Source organism: Lycium barbarum, chromosome 9 (genome assembly GCF_019175385.1).
Source record: "Lycium barbarum isolate Lr01 chromosome 9, ASM1917538v2, whole genome shotgun sequence".
Classification (NCBI taxonomy): domain Eukaryota; kingdom Viridiplantae; phylum Streptophyta; class Magnoliopsida; order Solanales; family Solanaceae; genus Lycium; species Lycium barbarum.
Window position 1 is genome coordinate 617,619 of NC_083345.1, and position 17,876 is coordinate 635,494.

Here is a 17,876-nt window from a genome sequence, read left to right on the forward strand (position 1 = left end):
GAAGTGTTAAAAGAGGAAATGAAAAAAGAGGAAATGAAGGGATTGTTTGAGTATTATAAGGAATTAATGGAGAAAAAATGGAGAATATGAAAGGGTTAGGGTTGAACTGTGTGATTGCTTGTATGTTGGAGGAAAGTAAGCTTTCGTTATCCAAATTAGTGGATATGATTTATGACAAGATTAGTAGTGATAATGATAGTGAGTTTAGTGGTAATTGTAGTAAGGTTGGTGTGAAAAGTGCTGATCCACCGTGTACCCGTGTACCTGTCTTCAATCTCGTTGAACCGTTAGTGCTCGTGTTAGGGCTCATATTACTTGCTGGATCGAAATAATCAGGGTGCGAGGAGTTTTTGAGAGTTTAGTTAACAGAAAATGACAAAATGGTCACTTATTTTTCGGTAATATAAACCCAGCACTAATTTTGATATTAATTTTATATCATATTTGATAAAAAGTGGAATAAATTTATATTTTATGTCATTAATTTTGGAATTATTTTATTCCATCTACCAGATGGGATCAGGGGCGGACCCATATAGTAAAATTTGGTGCTCGAACACTCATTAACAGTGTTAGATACTTTATGTAGACATATAAAAAATATTAAAATTTTGATATAAAATAATAAATAGCACCTAAGATGTAATAAAAGATCTTGGTGTTCCAGCTAAAAGGTGATAGGCAAGGGCTGAGCCGTGGAGGAGCTGAGTTCAAATTCTACTCTCAAAGCAATATATTTTTGTTGATTTTAAAGTAAGCACCCAGGCCCATTAAATCCTGGGTCCGCCATTGGATGGGATAAATTAATTGGGATTATAATCTTGGGATAATTTAGTCCACGTACCAAACGATAAGTGTTAACTAGAGAGTTTTGGTTTCTTAATTTTGCTTGCTAATGGTGAGCACTTTTGATTTCCGTAAGATATTATCAAATTTTGATTGTTAAATTTTAATCTAAATTTTTAATCCTTAATTTTGTATGCAATTTAGAAACCCTCATAATCAATATATGTACATGAATAACTAAGAGCCTGTTTGGCCTAGCAGTATTGACGTCAAAAACGAGGTTTTTTTAATAGAAAAAGCAATTTTTTTTTGGGTATTTAAGATATTTGACCAATTAGTAAAACTGCTTTTAAGTAGAAGCAGAAACACGACCATTTTTTCTGTATGATGTCACTTTAATGAAGTTCTTCTTTTGTATCTCCATCAGGCAACTCAAGAGCTAGGATTCCAATTAGTATGTAGGTATATAACGGGTCAATTGGCAGTGCACAATTATAGTTTTTTACATTTCATATCAATTTTTCAGTGAGATCTTTTATTTTTGAAGGTAAAAATCTGAAACAAATATAAGAAATATTTAGAAGATCGTTTTCTTGCCTAATTTTACTAGCTTACTTAGTCTATTATTAGAGGCTTCAAAGCAACAGGTGTGGGATCTAAGAAGATATTGAGGACTCTCATGCAAGCAGGGCGAAGCGAGTAAGGACCAAGGGAGTTTATCTGAACCTCCTTTGGTGAAAAATTACACTATATATATAAGATGAAAAATATTTTTTATGTATACATAGTAGATATTGAACCCCTTGACTTCTTTATTTGTCTATTTTTTTATATATTTGAACCCCCGTAGTTTTAATCCTGGCTCCGCCACTCCATGCAAAGCATACATTTTGGAGATCAAGAAGAAAAAAAGAAGTCACCAGTCTTTGGCAAAGTAAATCAAGTCAATAACAAGTATTTGAAGATACATCAAATTCTATTCAGAAAGTGAAGGAGAATTGTATTGTATCTTTCTATTTTTAGTGTAAAGAACAATGTATAGAGAATGTAGATGATCTTGTAGATTTACTAGGAGCACTGTAAGCTTATCTTTATCTTTAAAATCTTTTTCTTTACTGTCTGTTTTTGGAGGTCGCCAGCATACCCTTGATGCTGAGGAATACAACAGTACCAGTTTCTCAAAAAAAAAAAAAAAAAGTCAATGACAAGTATTTTACATTTTTACTTCAAATATCTGCCTTCAAACACAATTTTAGCTAGTGAGGACCACAGTGTTATCAGCACCTACCATTTTTTCCAAATCAATAAAATTTATCTAGCATCTATATTTGCAAAATGTTCAATAAAAAAAATGTTTAATAGCTTTTTTTATAGCAAAAATCAACCCATGATATACTAATGTATTGATATTTTCCTAGTATTTGTGTGTTAGAAGATATCAATTTGCACAAGTTAATATTATGTACACCCGCTAGAAGAGCTACTCATCATATTACTGACCCCAATCTACTTGCAATTGAGAAAAAAATTGTAATTAATATTTATTGCTCGACAAAAGAAGTTTTCCTCCATCCAATCTTTTTTTAAAAGTTCTGAGTAGGATGATCCAAATATTTGATTCTCAAATTTAAAAACCACATAAAATATACTTCCTCCGTCCCATTTTATATGAGGGTGTTCAATTGGATACGATTTTAAGAAATAAAAGAAGACTTTTGAAACTTGTGGCCTAAAATAAATTATAAAAATTCTTAGCTCGAATAAAAGATAAATTTAAAATTGAATTGTTACTAAATATAAATATAGAAAGATGTCAACTCCTTGAGAATGACTAAAAAAACAAACGTGTCGGGACGAAGGAAACACTGCATATCACAATTCTTTATAATTGAGGAGATTATCACAAATTACTACTCGTGGACATTAAAAAAGACAAACCAGCTGGAAAAAAAAAAACCTGGTAGCCGTAGCCTTGTAAGCATGTTTGAAATGCTAGGACTAGTTTTTATGACAGCAAATAATAAACTATATACAGCAGTTTTATGTGAAGTGTGAACAAAGATTTGTTAAAACTTAGCTACCTTGAAACTATCACTTGTAACCAATAACCATTCTTGAATCTACCTCTTTTTTAACCCTTCTCAAAAAGAGACAGTGATTTCAATATGCAAGTTGAAAGAATAATTAATAGTCTTGGAGACATACTTTTTGGCATTTAGCAAAGAACAAAACTTTCAGATCAGATAAAGTTTGAATCTTTTTTTTTTTTTTCAGACAAAGTTTACTTCATTGCCATTTGAGGGAAACAGAAGTAGTCAAAGTTAAGTTAGGAAGAAATCTCTAAAACTCCATGGGAAAAACAAGTCCAAGAGATTCCCATTTGCTTGGAAATTGACTTTTCCAAGACATTTTTGTACTAGAATCTTGAAAAAACCCAATCTTGAACTCGTTATTTTGGGATCCCATTTTGCAAATTTTGGGGAGTAATGGGGGAAGAAGCCAAACTTCAAATTATTCATAGTGAGGAGGAGGAAGTGCAAGAAAGTGAGCATAATAATGGGATATGTAGTTCTATTTGTGCTCCAGTTAACTGGTTCAGAATGCTTGCTAAGGAATTGCATTGGAGTTTTGTGTTTGGTGTGGTAATTGTATATGGTATAAGCCAAGGACTTGGTGGAGCTTTTTCCCTCATAAGCACAGAGTACTATATGAAGGATATTCAAAAAGTTCAGCCTTCTGAATCTCAGGTTTATTCAGGGATAACTTCAATTCCTTGGATTGTCAAGCCTCTATGGGGTCTTCTCACTGATGCTGTTCCCATTTTGGGGTATCGTCGCAGGCCATATTTCTTGTTTGCGGGTAAAACTTGCAATGCATTTTGCTATTTAGTTTCCTTGCTGATTTAGAAGTTTCTTGATTATCTGTTAGTTTAACTGTAGTTAACGTTGTGTCTAGGCTGATAGCTTGTTGTGTCTAGGCTGATAGCTTGTTGGTATCTGTCCATATAATATTGTAGTACTACTTACTAAAACTGGAAAATCCTCATGTTATAAGTGGACTTATCAATAAAAAAAGAAAACTTTTAGTGTACTTAGGCGCACGAGTAACTGAGAACCTTGGTACAAAGGATAAGATCCAGATGTGACATGTTTTCCAGAACTAGAGCCAAACTTCTCAGCCTCAGCTGTCATTAAACGAAAGGAACTCATAGAACATGTTACTGGCACATAAATATCTCTTTATCTAAAGAGAGTACTTATCAGTATAGCTCAAAGCTATAGAGCACCTTTCTATATTTGATTTGTTCTGTGTTTGTTTGGAAGAGGGACACCCAAAGATGTGCCCCCGCGGTCAATGAAGTTTGTGAAAACCTTGGAAACTAGTTTTCGAATCCCCATAAGGACAAAAGACACCTTTCCATTTGCCATTCTGCCTAAGTTTTAGTGGGTAGAGTTACCTTGTACTTGTGCTAGTGCGAGGTAGCAGCTAGCTTGTGTAATAGTTGAGATGCGCACAAGCTAGCCCGAAACCATAAACATAATGCAACTTGAATAAAACCAAGTTGTATGCTGTGTTGGTTGGATTTGATAGGAGGCCTGCGGTTGGAGATCAAATTTGAGAAGTTTGACAAGATTTTATGATTGGTTTTGTAGTAAAACTCTGTGGGGTGGAGTTTTTTTGGAGAAGTAGGAACAAATGGTGGCATTATCATGCTAAAAGGAAACATTGGTTTTGTTTTTTTCCCCTTAGGAAAGAACATGCAAGTAATCCGCTTTGTCCAAGACAAGTTGGTGTGTCATTTTTATTGTACTCTTTTGCTCATCATCACTTTCTTCAGTTCTTGTCTTTTTTTTCTCTTTTCTTTCTCTATCTTTTCTAACGTAAGCCTTGAAGTTGGTTCTTCAGGGTGAAAGCCAAGTTTTTCTAGAACCAATTCACAGGCCCATCATTCTTTTGTATGAGTGCCAGTGCTTCCATCAGTTTATGCTGTGACTTCCATTTGGTGAAGCATGAATAACTCATCATGTGAACCATTTTATATTCTATAACGCTGCTACAGTTAAAAAAGTTAATTTAAAACTGAGGGAGTAATATCAGTTCCAGTAGTTGCATATAGTGGTCGATCAGTTTCTATTCCCTAAGGCAATCAAAAGATTGAAGGAACAAAAGGACAATGGAACTTCGGCAACTATGGGTAATCATGCATTACAAGGGAGAATGTATTCCTTTGGCAGTCAAGAAAGCCTTCCATCTAGTCCGATATTTGAAGTTTGTTGCAGATTTAATATTCCAGTCCAAGGGAAAGGCTGATTACATCACCCACGGACAAATATATTTGTGGTGAAGTTGGAGCATATGGATGGGAGTGTAATAATAATAATACTACAACAACAACAACAACAACAACATTCCCAGTGTAATCCCACAAGTGGGGAGTGTACTAATAATGTATGCGTATAATTTTGTATGAACCAAATATATGTATATAATTAGGAGTCAGGACTAAGAAATTCCATAGTCAGGGGAGTTATAGCAAAAATTAATTTGTGTAACATAAATTGGACAACTGAGCTTGGGATTGAGGTGTAGTAAATTCAACAGGTTAATTAATTAGAAAAGGTACGCATAATCAGTACGATTAATAATCTTTGTAATATTGTCGTATTGTGTAAGTACAGACAAGCTGATAGATAATGCTTTCACACATTCTCAAGCTTCTATTTTATCTTTAGTTTATTCTTCAGAATGTATAAGACTTTTTTTTTTTTTTTGATGAAGTAAATGATTTCATTGCAGGCATCAAGCAGATGCATAATAGTTACAAAAGTAGAATAGCAAAAGGGCCAGCTCTCCTTGATATAGCTAGTTAAGGGACAGGGAGCTGACAAAGTTCAGAAAGGTAACAGGGGAATCTAATGGAGATAAATAAACCCAGCTATACAAAAACATGAGGCATTTAGCTTTTAAAGATTGTTAGGCAAAGCATCTTCTATTCCTTTCATTCCAGATACTCCAACAGATGGCTGCAGGTATCATCTTCCAGATTCTCTTGATGGCACTATCAACTTTCCAGCAACTCCAGCTTACAAAAACATCCCTGATACTCTGAGGCATGACCCATTTGAGTCCAAAAAGTACTAAAAACATATTCCATAAATTTGCTGCTATTGGACACTGTAGAAATAAGTGGCTGTGAGTTTCTGCTTCCTTCATGCACATATAACATCTGTTAGCCATCTGAAACATCCTTCTAGCTAGATTGTCTTGAGTCAAGCAAGCTTCATGAAGTGCAGTCCAGCTAAAGCAGCTGATCTTAGGGGGCAGTTTGATCTTCCATATAAGCTTCCAAGGCCAATGAGCGGTAATTTCATTCTGTGGGCCTAGAAGTTTGTATGCTGCTTTAACTGAGAACTTTCCGTTCCTTGTTTCTCCCCAATTGAGTTGGTCTGGTGTTTCACTATTGATTGCAACACTATGAAGTGCTGCTAGTAAGCTTATCAACTCCTCCATTTCCCAATCTTGTATGTTCCTTCTAAGGATGATGTTCCATGAATTTCTTTCTCTGTGTTGTTGAACTGTAGAGTTTGGCTCCCTTGATAACTGAAACATGTTGCGATAAGCAACCATTAAAGGGATGTCGCCTAACCATTTGTCTCTCCAAAATCTGATATGCTGCCCATTCCCTGCTACTAAGTGTTGATGTTGTGAGAACTCCTCCCATAACTTGCTTATGCTTCTCCAGACACCAACCCCATATGGCTCTGTTGGGCTATTAGAGCACCAGTGGTTTAACACTCCATGCTCGGCAATAATTACATCCTTCCAAAGGCTCTGCTCCTCCTGAGTGTATCTCCATAACCATTTCATTAGTAGGCTTTTGTTGTGCAGTGATAAGTCTCTAATGCCTAGGCCACCCAACTTTTTTTTGTCCTCAATATGTTTTATGCTATTTAAATAAGGATCCTGAATGCATGAATATAAATGCATGCAGACTTTTAGGCTATGTTGCTTAGACTCTCCAAAAATGTTACCCCACCCGTGTCAGATCCTCAAAAATTGCACTATGCGGTACTTTTGAAGAGTCCGAGCAAAATCACTTTTAGCTTATCCATTTAGTACTGGCTCATTGGAATCTTCCCCAGCCTTCTAAATTGTAGTTAGTGCAAGTGGTATGAACAGCCCTTGGTGTTTTGATGGAAAACTCTTAGGCTAAGATTCTGGTTTAGGTTATCTGCACTTTGAGTAGCATGCTTCTCATAGTCTTTAAGAGTTGGACTACAAAATTATCTAATGACTGAATCAAGGAATTAGTTCCCCTTCCTGAATTTTATGCAAAAAACTGAAAAAATTATCCTCTGCACTTGATGGTGCTTTTTCCACGTGCCTGCACCCCAAGTGAATATTGGTTGAATGTTATGGACTTTCAAGTGTGGCGTGCCAGTTTTTCTTGACAACCTTAGCATAACTTGGTTAGTCAATCAACGTGCAGACAAAAGTTAACTCAATGAAAAAGTTAACTTAATATCTTCTCTGTTGATTATTTCTTTTCTATATTTGCAATTTTTCTGTTCTTCTATCAAAGCATGACATTCAATGATTCCAGGTTCTCTTGGAGTTGTCTCCATGCTGTTCTTATCGTTGCACAAGAACTTGCATATTGTGCTTGCACTGCTCTCCTTGACGGCAGGAAGTGCTGCGGTTGCTATTGCTGACGTGACTGTTGATGCATGTGTGGCGCAAAATAGCGGTTCTCATCCTTCCCTTGCAGCTGATATGCAAAGCTTATGTGCCTCGAGTTCCTCAATTGGGGCACTAGTGGGATTTTCTTTAAGTGGTATATTAGTTCACTTACTTGGCCCTATGTTTAGCTTTCTATTCATAATTTAAACAACTTGATATATTCATTAAGGGAAGTCTAGTGATGGGATAATTACTTTTTTGGACCACCCAGAAAACTAATAGCCAGCAAATGTGTGTCTCTGGGTCTGTGTGTGTGTGTGTGTGTGTATATATATATATAATATACATATCGTATACATCAATATACATATAATAGACATAAGCAATGTATATGTTTTGTATATTTTTGCTAGTGCCCGTAATTAATTTCGGTTGACGGGCCAAAAATGAAAAAATCCCATCTCTAAATATAGTAGATTACTTCTGAATCATTTTCTTTTAAAAAAGGGGGTATATGGCTTATTGTCCATACCAGCGGGGCTTATCATTTTGGTAGGAGTTTTACTCAAGGAACCTCAGACACACAACTTTGCTTATCAACAGGTACTTACATCTAATCTCACTACTTTTTGTGAATAGGTCAGTCTCTAAAATCTTAATCTTCCTCAGGTAAACCAGAACTTAACTGATGCTGCCAAGGCTATGTGGAATACTTTGAAATGCCCAGAAGTTTGGCGGCCATGTCTTTATATGTACTTGTCCTTTGCGCTGAGTGTAGATATCCAGGAAGGAATGTTTTACTGGGCAACAGATTCAAAGGGAGGACCACATTTTTCAAAGGTGCAAGTCAAGTACATTTGAGAATAATAAATTCCTTTAACTTACCTTTAGCCAAAGGAAACTAATAATGCATTTCAAAAATATCCTACTTATAAGGCTTTAATTAGAGTGGGATACGTCACACAAGAGAAGTTCTGCTTAACTGAAAGTATCATCCTCTAACTAACAACACCAGACAAATGATATGAGGACAAAAACAAAGAAGCTAACCTGCTTACATGCCAAGCCAAATGTTGCTTACCTTATCAGCTATACATACAGTAGGCTCTCCTATCTTTTCATTTGGCATCTTGTTTTGACTTTTCATCAATATTGTAACTGCATCAGAAAACCTATGATCAAATTAAAGTTAGTTCTTTGTACTCTTTTGGGGATGTGAAGTAAATAAAAGAGTGCTCTCTCTAACAGCTTAAGCTTTAAGATGAGGTTTAGTCACGCACTTCAACAGGGGATAGCAAAAGTTGATTGAACTGATTGATTGCACTTTTCCTTCTTCCTATTTCGTGTAACTTCTCCTATGCGGAAAGAAAGAAGCCTACACGAGATATTCTATTAATCATGCTTACTTTTTGGGTATTATTGGTTAAGGAACTCACAATGGAAATGTGAAATTTTGTAAACATTTTTTTTCCTGCAGGAGAGTATCGGATATATTTCAGCGGTAGCTTCCATTGGGGCGCTATTGGGTGCTATACTATACCAATATGGATTGAAAGACCATTCTTTTCGAGACCTGCTCTTTTGGACTCAGTTACTATTTGGTCTGTCAGGAATGCTAGATTTGGTGCTGGTGTTGCGTTTAAATTTGAAATTTGGTATACCCGATTATTTCTTCATGGTGATAGATGCAAGTGTATTTCAAATGGTTGGACGACTAAAGTGGATGCCGCTTCTTGTTCTAAGTTCCAAGCTCTGCCCTCCTGGCATTGAAGGCACCTTTTTCGCCTTGCTCATGTCCATTGACAATTTTGGACTTCTTACATCAAGAGGGGGAGGTGGATTGTTGCTTCATGTCTTCAAAATTACAAGGACTAAGTTTCATAATCTCTGGCTAGCCATTTTGATAAGGAACATTTTGAGAATTACTCCACTTTTTGTACTATTTTTGGTTCCCAGAAGTGATCCTAACTCCTCAATCCTTCCTGATGAAGTGTCGGATTCAAAAGAAACGACTGAAACCTCAGCAACTCAGAATGAAAAAATCGAACTTGTCGCTCTGGTTCACAACATGGATAGATAGGGAGTCATACATGTTCTTCAGCTAATCTTACAGAAATAGTTACCGGGTACAAATTTTAGACACAGCCCATTATAATTTTTTTGGTTTAGTTTAGATGGTAAAGTTGTTGGATAGAAGATTCATTTTTCTCTGTATTTTTACGAGTTTTTGTCACATTGACAGCAAGCATGTGACAACAGAAATTACACTGTCTGTAAACTTGTAAGGCACTTGCTTCTTATGGATTATATAAGAATAATGTGATCCACACACATTTAGCTTGACGCTTTTTATCATTTCATGCCCAATTTTTTTCAAGTATTGGATGTAATTTTTGTTGCATATGTAAATTCTTCTATAGAGCTTGAAACTGTAGAAATGAATTGTCTATATGAAACCCCAAAGATGCTCTACTTTCTGCTAACTATATTTGTTAACCTATCCGGCTTCATTATTTTTGGGGTCCCTCAGAAGAGCTGCATACAATAGACCCTTGTGGTCCGGCCCTTCCCCGGACCCCGCGCATAGCGGGAGCTTAGTGCACCGGGCTGCCCCTTTATTCTATTTCTTTATGTTCTAAAGATGAATGCCTTTTCGAGAACTCCCCCTAGTTTGTTTGGAACCTAGAGTAATGGAAAGGACGAGGAAAGAATGAAGGTATACTTTCCCTTCTGTTGGTTAAGACTAAGGAGTGAGGAGAGGAATTGGTGTAGAGTTTGCTGCCATATTCTCTAACCTCTCAAATTGATTTTCTTTTCTTGTTTGCTTCATAAAAGTTGCAAGTATTCAAATTTATAGACTAGCAATGCCAATTTTTTTTAATGTGTATTCTATTTTCTAATATGCTAACTTCAAGGGGCAAGTAACATGATGCTGTTCTTTAACGATATCCTAAATAAAATTTTGTATCATTAGTTCTACAACTTGGAAAATAATAATTTTATGACAAGCTGTAATTCATTATTTTGCGGAATAGTTCACATGATATTTTGAATATTAAAAACAGCTTGAATTGAGTGCCTTTTACCAGTTCTTACGCAACCGGTTTTTTTCTTTTCGTGGTTTAACGAATTGATAATAAGTTCCTTACTTGAGTTATTATTTGATGACTTAAAAGTCGAAACAAAAAATTACTTTAGAGAACTATGATGACTTAAAAGTCGAAATAAAAAATTACTTTTGGTTCTCTAAAGCATTGCACGTTACAAAAAGTCAAATTTACTGGAATAATCTTTTTTTTTTTTTTTAACCTTCGTGTACGATATTCATATTGACGCTTGAATAATGCCAAGGAATCCCACAAGAGTGGTTGGGTTGGGGGGTGGGGGGTAAAACGGTCTCTAATAAAGGCAAATTTGCCTTCATACTTTGAGCTCAAACTCAAGACCCTTGATTAAAGATGAAGGAGTATTTAACACTCCAACCTTTGTTGGTACTAGAACAATTACAATACTGAAGATCTTGATAGATGAATAATGAATATATTTCTGGCTCATTAAAAGTTAATCAAAACGACAACCTTATAGGTCTACTCTTGCTTACAATTATGAGTTTTTTGGGTTATGGAACAAAACACAAACCCTACTCAAATGTCATTCTCTCGGATCCGGAAATCAGAGACACAAAACTGCTCAACAAATTAGAGAAATGAAGGCGTAAAATTAGCTTTTTAGTGTTATTCTCTTTCTGTACATTTAATAAGAATAAAATTTTGTATTAAATTTGTATTAATATTATATAAAAGCTGTATACAATGTTGTAGTTGGATTAAATTTCATCCGAATTTCGAAGCGAAACTCAAAATTGTATTAAATTTGTATGAAAGTTGTATACAATATTGTTATAGTTGTATTAAATTTCCAAAAACCTAACATAAATTTTATACAGTTATATACATATTTCATACCATTTTTATACAATTTTCAAACATGAAAAATGTGAGAATTCTGAGCCTTGAGCGAGATATACATATTTCATACAGTTTTCATGCACAAAATACTGAGCGAAAATTTTAAGCCTTGAGCGAGATATACGCATTTCATACACAAATTTGAGCGAAAATTTTCATATATGTTTTGATATCTATTGTTATTTTTATAAACTGAAAAGTACCGTCATATTTTGTAAATACATTCTTATGTATATATACGTCATTCTCCCAAATATAAAATTAAGAAAAATGACTTTTGATTCTCCAAATGAAGTATTTCTAAGGGGCAATTTGCCCGATTGCCCTTTGTTGGGGTGGTCTTTAGTTTTTGCCCCTCAAATTGCCGGTCTTTAATTTTCGCCCCTCAAATTGTTGATCTTTATTTTTTGCCCTTCGCCTAAAATACCCCGAGGTTCTAGGTTCGAACCCCGGCTCAGTCATAAAAATAAAAAAAATCGCAAGGCAAAGCTTTACAAAAAGTTCTGCTTTATGCGGCAGACTTTGACTTAAGACATAATTAAAAGTTTGCAGCAGAGGGCAGAACTTTGCCTTATAAGACAAACTTTTAGTTATACCTTAAGGAAAAGTTCCGCCTTATAGCGCATACTTTTAGAGTTTTAGTTGTGCCTTAACTAAAAGTCTGTCTCATAAAGCAGAACTTTTCCTTAAGGCATACCAAAAAATTTGCCTATAAGGAAAAGTTTCGGCTTATGGGGCATAAATTTAGTTATGCCTTAACTAAAAGTCTGCCCTATAAGGCAGAACTTTTCCTTAAGGCATAACTAAAAGTTTGCAATATAAGGCAAAGTCTATGCCTTAAGGAAAAGTTTTGTCATATGAGGCAAACTTTTAGTTATGCCTTAAGGCAAAGTATGCCGCATAAGGCATAACTTTTTGCAAAGCTTTTCCCCCAAAAGGAGGACAATCCGCGCAAAAAAATGATTTCTAAGCGGGTTCGAAGGCCTATTGAATCGACCCATTAGAGTACTTTAGTGTGGATTGGGCCGTGGATTACTCTTAGCCCTTAGAATCTACAAAAAGAGTTGCCCCCATTTCTGAAAATCTTAAAAAGTTTCAAGAGGATGAGCAAGATGTGATTGAGTACTTTCCACAAAATCTTGAAATAAAATGTTACTCGAACAAGTAAAAGCTCTGTCCTGGTCCGCGAAAGGAAAACATTTCTCTTCTATATTAGTACATATTTAGACAGAAGGGTAGAGCAATTAAATTATTCATAGTGGTGGCTTAAAGCAAGAGAGAGGCACATTGAGCAAAACTATCTTTGTTCTCCTTGATAGGATGAATCGAGGATCCAAATCATAAATGAATTTCTAAATGAGATTAATCTTTTTTGTGACAGATAGTATAAAAAATCACCAGTCTTCTTTTTCTAATCATAACTTTCTCAGCTAAAGCGTATTTTATAATGCAAAGCTCATTGTTATCTTATGTAACTTAAGAGTATATACTAGTCGGGCCAGTAAATTTTAAATGTAAAAAGTTGTGTATCGAGCATCTTCACTTTCTATCCTCTTCATTGAAATCTTTTCCATCTTTTTATTTGGCAATAGCATGAGAAGAGAATTCAATGGAGAAGATCGAAGCGGCGATGATAGATATGCAATAATATTTGATCTTGCTCTTTTTAATTTGGTATATTTGCTTGAATTTGATTTGTATTTTTTTTCTTCTTTTAGCTCACCAAACTTTACTTAATGCAATAGTAAAGTCACAAAATTATTTTTGTCGCATTAAAATAATTAAACTTTACGGCTATAACAGTAAAGTGACAAAACATACACCTATTAAATTATTTTAGTTTCACTGTTTTCAATTCTAAATTCAATGAACAACAAATTTACCCATCGTATATGAATGCATAACAAATGGTATAAGGACCCATTTGGCCATGAGAATTTTTCACCTTTTGTGCCAAAATTATTTCACTTTATTTAAAAATCAACATTGGGCCATGAAAATACTAAAAACAACTTGAAGTTATATTTGAAATTTGAAAAGCATCTAAAATCTTGTTTTTAATTTTATATTTTTTCACTTCCAATACATTCAAACAACTAAATATTCTTTGCAAAAACTATAACCAAACACAATTCCAACTTCAATATTTCAAATAAAGTGAAAAATATTTGATTTTCATGGCCAAACGCCGACTGAGTTTTCAAATCTAGAAGTAAAATGGCAAACATGACTTACGTAAGTTTTGGGCTTGTATGGGATGGACTTCGTAGGTTGTAAAACTGAATGCGGGCTTCGAGGGCCTATTATTTGCCTTTGCTAGTCGAGCTTCCTATAATCGCATCCTAGAAGAGTAATGACAAATTAAAATGTTTGCTTTTACTTAATAGTCTAAATTTTCATACCCCTTTTAATATATAAGTATGTTTTAGTTACTAAGCTTTGAAACAACTCAAAAGTTGGATTATTATTAGACCTCTCTTTTCAATTAATGATGATTTATGGAAAAGTTTCTTTTACCCAAAAGAAGAAAACAAAACAAGTAAAGAAATTGAAAAAGTAAAATACTTCTGTTACCTCTTAATGCAGTGTTGTCTTTGCATTGGTGTCTATATGTGTTTGAAGTTACCCTGATGATTTGTACCTTCCTCACAAGAGGAATCCAAACTCTAAAAAGTGTTGTGTACTTTAATTTCTATAATTCCTTACTCCAAAACTTAACGTTGTACTTTTAAACTCTTCTCTTCACTTTGTTTTATCTGGTATACTAGTGAGAATTCTTTGAGTTTGAAATGAGAATGGGAAATATGATTTTCGTTTTTATTCCTCTACATAAAAGTTAATTAAAAATATTCATCTTTACCTCTCTAATTTTTGAAATGTGTTAAGATACCTTTTGTTATACTTTCACGTCAGCGGTGACTGCAGAACTTTTATCAAGGGAGTTCGTTATTTACTATATACACATAAAAAAAATTCACCTTATATTGTGATTTATCGGTGAGAGGGGTTTGGATGAATCTATAATCCCCTTCCGCCCCTCTATAGCTCCGCGCTCTTGTCTTGAGCCATTGATATCCTTGTTTGCGAATTGTCGTAATTTGCCCTTAATCTTGATATGCCGAATTTCATGTCAAAGTACCTCGAAGGTGGTCCAAAATCTACCCATTTAATTTTGATCATGTTATTAAAATTTGTAAGTAGAGGATAGGGGGCAAGAGGAACTAAGAAAGAGACAGAAGGCAATTGTCAGAACTAAGCCATTATTTCCACTCGATGGAACAAAAGTTTCATTCATCAAAAGGAAGGCCAAAAGTCAGGGTGTCCACACACACCACAGCCAAACACATTCATACAAACAGGAGAACAATGACAAAGCTAAAGTGGAGTGTTAGCAGAAAGCATTATCACAATTTGGGAGTAAGAATTTGGAAGAAAAATTAAAATGATTTCTCATTTCATATGTTTGAGTAAGTTTAGGAAAATGAACAAATATTCTATTGCACCATGAATAACCAACAAAAACCAAAGGGTACTTGTGACATTTCTTTTATCGAAAGTACTGCAAAATTGTTACGAAAATATTAGTTATATGCCCTGATAAATACATATCATAATTAAAAAAAAAATCTTTGAAACTTTTTACGTCATTTAGCTTGGAAAAATATACCAGTTGTTATGATAACTCATCCCACAACCCACAGCACGTATATATTGCTGGGCTAAAACGGCCTAAATGTACTCTTAACATGCTGTGATACTGTCCGCTTTGGGCCAAGCTCGCACGGTTTTCCCCAAAAGGCCTCACATCATTAAGATTATCCAACTCCTTATAAGTAGCTCATTTTTCTTTTCAGCTACCAATGTGGTACTTTGTTCGCACACCCAACAATCTCCCCCTCGAACTATGTTCCACATGGTTCATTATCATACCACGGGTCAGAGATTCAACATGTCTGTCGTCAAAGTATTTACAGTCACCGAAGTCCAAAGGCTGTGAATGCGTCTTCAAAGCTATGGATGAAGGTCATAAACCAGCCTGTAGACGGGCAAAGACACTAAGCCGGACCCCACGCCACACTCCGCCATCTTCATACTCGTCCCACCAAAGAATTGGCTCTGATACCAGTTGTTGAGCTAAAACGGCCCAAAGATACTCTTAACATGATGTGATATTGTCCGTTTTGGGCCAAGCCCGCCATCTTCATACTCATCCCACCAAACTATTGGCTCTGATACCAGTTGTTGGGCTAAACGGCCCAAAGATACTCTTAACATGATGTGATATTGTCCGCTTTGGGCCAAGCCCGCACGGTTTTCCCCAAAAGGCCTCACATCATTAAGAGTATCCAACTCCTTATAAGTAACTCCTTTTTCTTTTCAGCTACCAATGTGATACTTTGTTCGCACACCCAACAAATATATCTCCTCAGTGAAAAAAACATCAATCATGGACAAAAGAAAACCATGACATATTGGTTCCTCTTCATATATATATATATATGTGTGTGTGTATTATATACAAACTAAGTAAATGAAATGTTATATCTTGTATTTATGTTAATTTTAGGAATTCTAGAATCACTTTCTTTGAATTGTAAATCTTTCTGTATATTGAAATGAAAGTAACACAATATGTGGTACCGCAAATTACACAATTTTTTCTGTTTATTTCTATGTAGATCGGCTGACACCAGGAGTTTTACCCTTGTCCAAGCAATTTTTCTATTTACACAATTGATTAAATATATAGATAGTGGAACAATTCTTGTTCACACAGTCGATTGACCTGTTGAAAAACTACATTATATAGATAGGTTAAGATTTAATTTTATGTATATATATATAAGGTGTCAAAAGTAGCACATGCAAACATGATCGTCCAATCCATCCAAGTTGGGACGGGTGAATGATCTGCTCATTTATTTATTCAGTACATTTTAATTCGTTAAATTCAGTTCATCTAAAAGTTGGGTTAATATGTAGCTAGCGCAAATTGACTGATATGAGAAACCTTTTCAAAATATTTTAGAAAGATATTTTTTTTGTATGATATGTTATATATGCATAATAGAGGGAAAATTTTTATATTATTCGGTACTTAAACATATTATAAGAAAACAAATAAAGAAATTAAACTTTTGGTAATAGTTGGATGGATTGAGTTGTGACCTAATGTTTTGGCCCATTTCGACCCAACTTAAGTAACATTTGAGCAGGTTAATGACCCGCCCATTTAATAATTCAATCCATTTTGGTTGCTTCAAATTCAGCGGAGGCCGCTCATTTCAAACCTTTATATAAATAGTATATGTTGAATTTACCTTAAAAAATATAAATTATATTTTGACTCTTTTAGTAAAAATCATGAGTCCGTCACAATATATACATTAAAAATATAGGAAGGAGATGATAATATATAGCAGCAATACGAGGCCAATGATGCATAGCTATCATATTTGGTTTGTGGGCTTTTGAGCATGTGATAGGCAATTGTGCTCATCGAACCTGACAAAACCTCACAGATGGGAAATCAAAATGAGTCACAGGATACCCATGATATTCTCTCATATGATGAGATACAATATAATCGGTGCTTCTGTCATCCCTTGTTAGATTCTGCTCTATGTATAGAGGGTGGGAAACTAGGAATCGACCAGTTTTAATAAGCACTGACATATGTATGTCATACCCAGAGTGCAGACATTTCATCTATAGAGATTCAAAAAACTAACGTTCTCTAATTTTATCAGCTAGCTTAAGCTTTTAGATTAGGCAGAATACGTAAAGTTTCCTTGACGAATTTGGCGTGTTTTAGTTAAATTTTCCTTACACAATATCTGATTACGTTCTATAGTTATCTCTCACTATATCTAGTTACATTCTATAGTTATCTCTTTGTACTTAACTTTTCTATAATCGTTACCCCCTCCTAATGACCCTCCTATACATGATTTTTCTATAACTGTTGCCAATTCAAAAGAAAAATGGTAAAAGAAGGAAAAATTGGGTTGTATTTTAATAGAGGAATAGAGAAGATACATGGAGGATGATAATAAAATAGCCATTGGAATGACTAAATATAAAAGAATGGTACTTTAGATTTTTTACACATTAGGTTAATATGTGTGCACTACTAAAAAAACGGGAAAAACCGACGACGAAAACCGACGGACTGCGTCGATTTTTTTAATGAAACCGACGGGAAACCGACCCTTTACGGTCCGTCGGTTTACATAGCCTCGCTTTTTGGAAATCGACGGACCACGTCGGTTTTTTCCGACGGACTGCGTCGGTTACGTGGTCCGTCGGGTTTTATCCAATAATTTTAAAAAATTAAAAAAAACCGACGGACTGAGTCGGTTTTTTTAATTTCTGATTTTTGATCTTATATTAAAACAATATATATTTTATGAAAAAACCGATGCACTGCGTCGGTTTTTT

General features: G+C 34.9%; 1 protein-coding gene across 1 annotated transcript; it reads left to right on the top strand.

Moving 5' to 3' along the window:
* Positions 1 to 2,803: 2,803 nt before the first annotated feature.
* On the top strand, positions 2,804 to 9,822 carry LOC132610793 (probable folate-biopterin transporter 2). Its single transcript, XM_060325192.1, has 5 exons — positions 2,804 to 3,645; positions 7,391 to 7,649; positions 7,974 to 8,070; positions 8,137 to 8,307; positions 8,945 to 9,822. Exons 1-5 carry the CDS (start codon positions 3,273 to 3,275, stop codon positions 9,545 to 9,547), a joined length of 1,503 nt encoding a protein of 500 aa, XP_060181175.1. The 5' UTR covers positions 2,804 to 3,272; the 3' UTR covers positions 9,548 to 9,822.
* The last annotated feature ends 8,054 nt before the right edge of the window (positions 9,823 to 17,876 follow it).

What these genes read in the sequence shown, in the direction of transcription:
- LOC132610793 (XM_060325192.1), top strand. Translation starts at nt 3,273, where the DNA reads ATGGGGGAAGAAGCCAAACTTCAAATTATTCATAGTGAGGAGGAGGAA. An exon ending in ACAACTTTGCTTATCAACAG is followed by an intron (nt 8,071 to 8,136) that starts GTACTTACATCT and finishes AATCTTCCTCAG; the next exon opens with GTAAACCAGAACTTAACTGA. An exon ending in GAGGACCACATTTTTCAAAG is followed by an intron (nt 8,308 to 8,944) that starts GTGCAAGTCAAG and finishes TTTTTCCTGCAG; the next exon opens with GAGAGTATCGGATATATTTC.